This window comes from Habropoda laboriosa, unplaced genomic scaffold (assembly GCF_001263275.1).
Source record: "Habropoda laboriosa isolate 0110345459 unplaced genomic scaffold, ASM126327v1 scaffold38, whole genome shotgun sequence".
Taxonomy (NCBI): Eukaryota; Metazoa; Arthropoda; class Insecta; order Hymenoptera; family Apidae; genus Habropoda; species Habropoda laboriosa.
In genome coordinates this window covers 1,015,440-1,024,057 of record NW_017100163.1, presented here as the reverse complement: position 1 = coordinate 1,024,057, position 8,618 = coordinate 1,015,440, and the positions used below count along the sequence as shown (strand labels likewise).

Here is an 8,618-nt window from a genome sequence, read left to right as displayed (position 1 = left end):
AAAGTTACAATATTTATGTTATTTTTATATATATTTTTGAAATTAATCTATCCTATTTTGACATTATGTCAATCTACGCTTACTTTATTTGTCCTTTCGTTAATTTCATATCTATTTATTTTATAACATAAATTTTAATTTCATTTGTATTTAGTTTTAAACATTATTTCGTATTTACACGCGTTAATTTTATATTTATTTTGTAATTTTATACTCACTTCAATCTCCTTATATTGAAATCGCTGGAGCCATGGACGAGCACGTTCCTCAGCTTCATCTTAATATTTCCTCCCGATGTGGCGAGTAATTCATTCAGCTCCAATGGCTCCAAACTGGGTATCCTGTATTCTGGTAATCCTGTCTTCAAGTACGGTTTGAAGTTGTTTATACTGTTCATGATGCACTCGCCCAGGTTTGGGTTATTCCGCTTGCAAATTTGAAGGAAACTGGCTGTAACGTGTTCTTAAATTATTATCGCTAAGAATTCATTGAACAAATTCAATTTTTCCATGCATATGCTTTTGTATAGTATTAAAAACTACGTTGGAGTGCAGGAACTTAAGAAAAGGTACCATTTTGGAAAATTAAATCACCGTTTCAATTGGTGCTACTCCAACTAATGGGATTAATTAAAACTAATCTTTTTGAATGAATACAATGGTAATCCTTATTGTATTTTTCACACGAAGAAAATTGACGAGAATGGTAGATGAATGAAAAAATGGCACTTCTATATCTAAATATTGTATATTGACTTTTCCATTCTGATGTGAATATTTGAGAACTTATAACATCATTTTATGCACCGAAGATTAAAGTTCAAGTGAATTTTCCATCAGCTTATGATGAATTGAAAATTCCTCTGTGAATGAATACGCGTATAGAACGACGAAGAGCGTGTCACTGTTGAACTATGATAAAAGAGATTGAAAGGGGATAAAGAATATAAAAAAATGTGGTTATTGGAAATGTTAACAATTCGTAAAATCATATTCAACAATGGCTAGTCGTTGTAGAATTTAGAAAATTTCTTTAAGAATTTTTTTAAATACTGTTACGATTGACTACAAATCTGAATAAATGTAGCAACTTTGAATTGCCATTCGTTGCATCATAAGCATTAATATTTAATTAGGCCTTCGTATAGTCCAAGTTTATATAAAATCCTCCGTACGTAGTCCTAATTATTCACATAACGTTGCATATGTAGAAGTTACTTTTTTTCTGAATTGCTAATTTGTTTCCTTAATTTTGAACAACATTTTTTTGTACACACTGTAGCCTCATACACTGAATATTACAATCGATCAGTAATGGATAACTTCCGCTCGATATTGTTGCAATAGGCATATCCTGTTACATATATTGTAACTAATTTAGGAGAGTTCACAGTCATTCTGATTAGATAAGTGATTAATACGTATCCATGGGCTCTAATGTTTTCTAAAAACTTTTAATTCAAATTTATAAAAATATATGTATAAACAAATTGTAAATAATACAATTTAAAAATTTAGAAAATTCTAAGTAGACTAATTTTGATATGATATGTATAAAATAATTCACCTACACACTCTACCCACCATGTTGCTAAGAAGAATATCTACACCACAAAATTCTATTGACAGACACGAGATATGAATAATGAAACACATATGAAATAAAAAATAAAAATGTATCGAAAAGTCCAAGATTATGGAATATCACTTACGCAACTCACGCGCAGAAGTAGCGCCAAAGATTGCCAGGATCATTCCAATCAGCGCGGTTTTCTTCATCTTGCCTCTTCAGAGATCTACTTTTCCAATGGAAAGGAAGCTTTTTGACTAGAAAAAAGGACTCCAACGACTGCAAGACTGTCTGATGAAGAAATGATCGCGACGAGGATCGAGTCGGGGTTGTTTCGACACCCACGAATCTTCGGATGGTCAGTATGGAAGTGAACAGAGTGGAGGTCAGCCCCAACTTCTTATAGTTGTACCTTTCTCCCCCTCTCTGACGAACAGTCTGTCTGCTCTGGAGCATCCAGATCAACGTGATGGAACACATAACGAATTCTAGGCATGTGATCGTGCACACGACGTGTATCGTGATATTTTCCATCGTCTGGACATTTATCTGACGCATACACGAGCACATTTGAAGCTTCGAATGAACAACTGATTAAAGTTCAGTGTGTAAAATCAACTCGAAGATAATTTGGTGTTATGTCATTAGATGTCTACTGAAGAATTCGAAGGTTGATTTAGAATCAGTACTGAATTTTCAACATTGCTTGTGAGATCATTATGAAGTGCATGCCTGCAATTAAATGCTAGCTCAAATTGCTCGTCGCTGTCTAACTTGAGCTTTTTAACAAAATTCAGTGCTTGGAAAATCGATTCGAAGATATCTCCGTTACGTACACCAGATCTCCTGTCTATCGGACAATTTAAGGGATGGTTCGAACAATTCAATCGTGTTTAATTTTAACAGAAGTGAGAAATCAGTATTGAATTTTGAATAATTCAGCTTTTGCGATCATTGTGAAGTGTATGTATGTAATTAAATTTACAACGTTTATCATTATTTAATTCAATTAATTAAAAACAGTTGTTCTTTTGCAAGATTACGGACTTTTTACAGTGTCGTCTTTCTATTAACACTTTCTATTTGTCTCTGAATATTCTATCAACTTCAATTTCCAACGAATTTCCTTGGTCCTTTCATCGACAAAGCGTTCACTTTCCTTCCAAATAAAATTATTACACCCCGGCAGAATGCTACAGGGTCATATTTCACGAGAAAACTACTTTAAGTTTGAAAAATTATTTACACGACTCGTTGTTCAAGTACACGATAAGGAGCGAGGTGAACAAGAGAAGGGATGAAATATTCCTCCCCAAGGAAAACTGCGCTATTATACGAGCAATACACACGAAACGGGTATCGAATTTTTTTCGCTTCCGGTCCGGCTCAAGGCAAATCTCTCCTCGTTTACCAGCTAATCGCTGAAACTCTGCAAAAACATATAAATAGTTCTCCGGTAATCGCAATTTTTGCTCCACTAATGATATCCCTTTCTGTTACTTTTTTTTTTATCACAATGAAATCATTTGCTCGTGAACGGAAGGAAAAACATGCAGAAGAAACGAATATCAGTCGCCAAAACGGGAAAACGAGTAGGTATCACACGTTACGATTTATCCTCGAAACAACTTTTTCAGGAGCTTCACGAGCTCGTTGCGTGTACACACTTTAAGAGGACAGTTTCGAGATAAAAATTTCGAGCAAGAAGCATAAGCAAGCGATTTACAGATGGAGAAAGAGCACCTTGACCCTGACCTTCGTCGACATCGTCGAATAACACAACACATAAGCCGGGCTTTTCGTTTCCTCGCGTTTTTTCTCGGAAAACCTGGCATAAACGAGTACGTACGTGGCTGGTGGAAAGACAATACGCTGTTGGAATATTAGATAGAAGACGTGTCTTCTTGTTCCTTCAAAGAGGCCGATGCTACGGAGCACGCTGCATCTGGACACCGCCATTTTGAGATCTCTTGATGGAATCGTGTTACTGAAAGAGAAAGACAGAAGGAAGTCATTGTAAGTATTATTACAATTACATCAATATTGATACTGGAAGAGAAAGATGGAAGGAAGTGTTGTTAGAATCATTTGAATATCGATAATATTGATTACAGAGAAAATGTTCAGGTCAGTGAAGAAATATTTTGGTATCCAAATATTGTTTCTTCGAGAATTTTGGGTTTCAACGTATTGTTTGGAATGGAATCTTATTTTTTCCATGTAAAATGATTTTCAGAGTGAAATTGTTTTCGTGTATTCTATACAGCAAGTCGTGTATGTCGGAACCTTACCTTTCCAGAAACTGGTTCGTGACAAATTCTTTTTGAAAGGTGAAAAGAATTTTTCTTTAAAAACAAGGCAGATTTGCATTACAGAAGCAGTTGTCATTGCAAGGAATAGTGTATCGAATTTGAATTTGAAGAAGTAGAATGGCAGAAGGAATGAAAACAAACAGAGAGAATTGTAAAAATGGAATTGAAGTTAAGTACTAACTTCCTAGTCTTTTTCCTGCTAAAATTCTTCAGGTATGATACTGCATTGTTATATAATGCGACTGCGTAATTTTTGGTATTAAACAGTCTGGCTTTAGAAAAAATTGTCATCAGAATTATAATAAATTATATTATTCGATCGAAGGATAGAGAAAAAAAAACAAAGAAACTCTCAGATTCTTTTAGGACTTATTAACCATAATTTGCAAAACTTTAATGAAATGTCTGGATCCTGATAAATGTGGAGGATAACATCGTGCTCCAATGAATTTCTTTCAAGTATACTATATTCCATTCACGAAATCCTGATGAAACGTGAAAAAAAGAAGCACATTTTATAATTTATGAAATCCTCTGATAATCAAACTATTCTACATAGATGTAAATTAGCGTGTTACGTATTCGTATCTTAAAGGATGTCGCCAAAATGTCACTGAAATTTTAAGATTCATGCGATAAAAATGATTTTCAACAAAATTTTCCATTACTTTTCACTTCTTTTCTCTCCTATTTTTCAATGATTTTCTGTAAATTGTATCATTGAAATATATAAATTGTACTTGATGGAAAATATTCTACAAGGAGAAGTATTCTTCTATTCTGCTTAAAAAGGATGAGATTTCTCACGAAGTTTACTTAACATTTTAATAAAATAAAATTTCCAGCTCGTCCAATTCTGATCGCTATAATTTCTGCTTTTTTTTTCTCCGTAGAAAAAAAGCACGGAAACGTGAATTTACTAAAATATTCCTATCTTTGGATGCAAAAGCGCGGATCAGATAAAACCACGACAGGAAATTCAAGAAATACCAGTACCTTTAGCCAGCATAAATTATTAACCACGTTTTTATAAAAATTCGCGAGAATATTATTAACATGTGTTTACAGCACGTCGTACATCTAACTCAATTTACAAATAGTCGTACCTTTGTGAAGAAAAATAAAGAAGAGAAACAGAATTCTTCTTGAGAAACGTGTTCTATTGGAGTCAGGATAATTGCCAGCAATTTTACAATAAACATTATTGCCAAGCAATTCTTGTACACGGATAAAAACTGCATTCTTCTTTCTTTTCGTATTTTCTTGTCAACAGAATTAACGTAATTTTATCTTTACGCATATAATACGATTAGCCTAACATACTGCTGTTCAGTATTGTTCGTTCAACCGTGTTTAGGGCCTCAGAGAGGCATTTCAAGTAATTGAAAATCGAGTCACGTTTCGTGTTTCACTTGTTTACACTTCTCTACTCGAGCAAAATCCGAGAAGTCTAATTTTTCTTGTGATCAATAGTGGAATAACAATCTAAAAGTAACAGGAGATTTCAACAAAATATCACACGGTTCTGTGACGTTCCAAGATATTTCAATATGCAAGACTTTTCCTGAAGGTTTCCAACATATTCATGTTAGAACAGTATTTTCTGTAAAATTGAAGTAAAAAGAAGTAGTTATGGAAAGCAGCTGAATTAAATTTGTTTTAGTTATTGCTCTAACTTCATACTGAAATTATTTGTACCGAAGAAAATCAATTTTCTTACATTTCAAAATGAATAAAAAGTCAATTAAAAATTGCCTAAGAAATGTAACGATCTTAAAGAAATACACTCAAAGATTGGAAAATGAATGAAAAGCAGGAATAACAAGACAGCCAACTCCCAAGAGTGATCACTCCATCGTGTACAAAGTTCATTTTGTGTGCACGATACAATAATAATTGGAGCAATCATCTTTACGATAGCCTCCGGAAGCTTCAGAATTTCAAACGTCCAGATGATTAATTATTCTCCTCGTCCCTTACATTTCGTGTTTTCCTCGAACTCTAGACCAAGAGTCACTCGTTCCACGAAATTGATAAATCACTGGACGACAAGTGTATTCAGATCTAACGGTGCGTTCGCAGATATTGCCGAATTTTCTATGTTAACTGCTGTAATAAACGTAATATTTATTTATCAAGTGGTATAGTAGAATTGTGGTACAGAAAATCACTGAATAAAGAAGCATTTGTCATTGTAAGAAGTAACGTGTTAAATTTGAATTTGAAAAAAAAATAGAATAGCAGGAGGAATGAAACGAAAAAGAAAAAAATAAAGAAAATGTGAATATTATTTGTGTAATTATTAATTGAATTATTGTCATACTACAATTTAATGTGCATGCTATTTTTTTCAAGGAGAAAGTTGCAACATTTTCTTTTTGTATGTTTTTCTAGCATTTGTTAGGAGTTGCTATTTTCTACTTTACTCAACGCTCATAAATAATGAACACATTTTTATAATAATTCGCAAGACATTTTCCTCCTTTGCATACTTATTTTAATGCGTGATCTTAATGCCTACTACTTCAGTCTACCTTTCTCATTTTGCAACATAGTACAATCAGAAAATTGTTATACTTCGTCTTAAGAATATTCGCAATTTTTGTAATCGAGGTACTCTTTAAATAAATCAAGTATTATGTGAAATTCGGTGTAATACCAAACTATCAATTTTTATTCGAATATTGAAGTATTCGCTTGATACGATAAATATATGAAAAATATAAAATATGGTATAAAAATAAGGCATAGTATAAACTGAACAGTGAAGACGAAGGAAACTGTAATTGTTCGGAACACAACGATTTAATAAAATTAAAATATCTGTAAAAATATGGAAAAACAACAACAGTTCTCTTCATTTTCATTCTTCAATTAGTCATAATAACGCGATCGATGAATACGTGAACGTACAACTTAGCATGATTGTTACAATTGGACAAGAATTAAGAAAATATTGCAAACCATCCATTCAACACACACGCATACACACGCACACGCCTGAAATGCTGCAACATTTCACATTCGGAACGCACAAACAAACAGGTAGAATGATATAAATAATACATGAAATCAAAATGCACATATCACGTTCAAGTAATTTTCTAAACTTGAACTAATTGCAACACAGTTTAAGAGATTAAAGAAAAAGAACTTAAGTAACATAAAAGTTAAGGTGCTTGAAAATTAATTTCCACCATTGCTCTTTCAGTTTTTCATTTGCAAAGATCCCTGGTAAAAATCAGGGGGCAATTGCTCATATTAAATCCTTTCTCTATTTTTCAACGAGAATTCAATATTTGGTTACCCTTTTTATCTTAAAAAGAATGATCGATCTCAGAATAGCGAGTCGTTCAGAACACCATCGATAGATAAGACGTCGTCTTGTTCGATTTATTCCGTGATCCATGCGTCGTATGGTACTTGAGCGAAGATCTTTTCGACAAAGGTCGTCATTACTTGGACTAATTTCCTCCTTAGATCCGGTTTCATCTCTTTCAGCAATTCCTGGCTGTTAGTATTTATGAACAGGTTCAGCGCAGCCACTAGAATTATTGGAAATACAGAGAAACCTAATTAAACATATGTAATAATGGACAATTAAAATCCTATAAAATTGTAATTTATATCGAATTAAAATCATATCAAATTAAAATCACATCAATTAAAATCTCATCAAATTACATTACTTATAATGGTACACGATATTATGTAAGCTCACGAATGTTTATCGATTAATAAGATTTTTGTCAAGTATTTGTCGAAATATATCGCACGATACTTGGCTGAAATATATTCTGAATGGAAAATTTAATTTTTTTTATACCTTTTTTTGCGAAAATTGGTATGTTTCAAGATGTACATTATTTAACTACTTACATTTGTTCTCAGTGAATGAAATTCTTCCTATTGGTAGAATGAAGTCTGTTTTTGTATTCAGTTAAGCTGAATGAATTTTCTAATTAAATTTTTAACGTAAGCTTTCACATTCTAAGATTTTATGTTCTTTGCTTATCATAGTAACGATAACTTACGAATTATAGCGTTGCTGTCGCGGACATTTTCGACGCCCATTCTGATATTTTGCACGCTGAAGTCCATTTTCAGTTGCTGCAACCTCAAGTAACGTCGGCCTTGAACCACGAACGGCTTCGCTCTGATGAAAACTTTCGCTTTGACACCCTCTTTAATAACGAAAAAAAATTTTTTTTTAATTTTATTCTTCCAGTTATTCCTTCATTTATTCAAAGATTCACACTGTACAGGAAATCAGTTCACGGAAAATTTTACTGCTTTCTAATAAAAGTTGCTAATTCGTATGCTCGGTAATTGTATTGTACAGTTGCATTCTGCAAGGCGAATGCATTAGAGGTCAATGGTACCATTCGCATGAAAATAGGCGCAGAGTCTTTCACGACTACTTGAGCCCCGTTATAAACGTACATCATGAAGTTTTGTACTTCTTTTTACATGCTAAAAACATTCAGCTTTGATCATATTGATTAAACAAATTTCTAACTATTTTTCGCTATTAGCAAAAGGGACAAATATACCTTTCTACTTATACCTATCTACTTATGCCTCGCACACTTCGAAGTGTCAATAAATAAATTTTAACGAAACAAGCTTTTAAAGATTTTATAAAATATTAGAAAAAATCGTGGCTTCTACGGTGAAAGAGATTTTGTTTATCACTAATTCAACACTGTACACATGCCCCAAAACATAAAAGTCAGT

General features: G+C 33.0%; 2 protein-coding genes across 2 annotated transcripts in view; both read right to left on the bottom strand.

Moving 5' to 3' along the window:
- LOC108578503 (protein takeout) overlaps positions 1 to 1,934 on the bottom strand; it is a 16,509-nt gene extending 14,575 nt beyond the window's left edge. The window contains exons 1-2 of the mRNA XM_017941854.1: positions 1,712 to 1,934; positions 219 to 450 (exon numbers count right to left, since the gene is read on the bottom strand). Coding sequence (XP_017797343.1) covers positions 219 to 450; positions 1,712 to 1,778 — 299 coding nt within the window. The 5' untranslated portion in view covers positions 1,779 to 1,934. The remainder of the gene's footprint in view (positions 1 to 218; positions 451 to 1,711) is intronic.
- Positions 1,935 to 7,274: 5,340 nt separating this feature from the next.
- Positions 7,275 to 8,618, bottom strand: part of LOC108578513 (protein takeout) — a 6,197-nt gene continuing 4,853 nt past the window's right edge. Inside the window, exons 3-4 of the mRNA XM_017941865.1 lie at positions 7,916 to 8,065; positions 7,275 to 7,426 (exon numbers count right to left, since the gene is read on the bottom strand). Coding sequence (XP_017797354.1) covers positions 7,275 to 7,426; positions 7,916 to 8,065 — 302 coding nt within the window. The remainder of the gene's footprint in view (positions 7,427 to 7,915; positions 8,066 to 8,618) is intronic.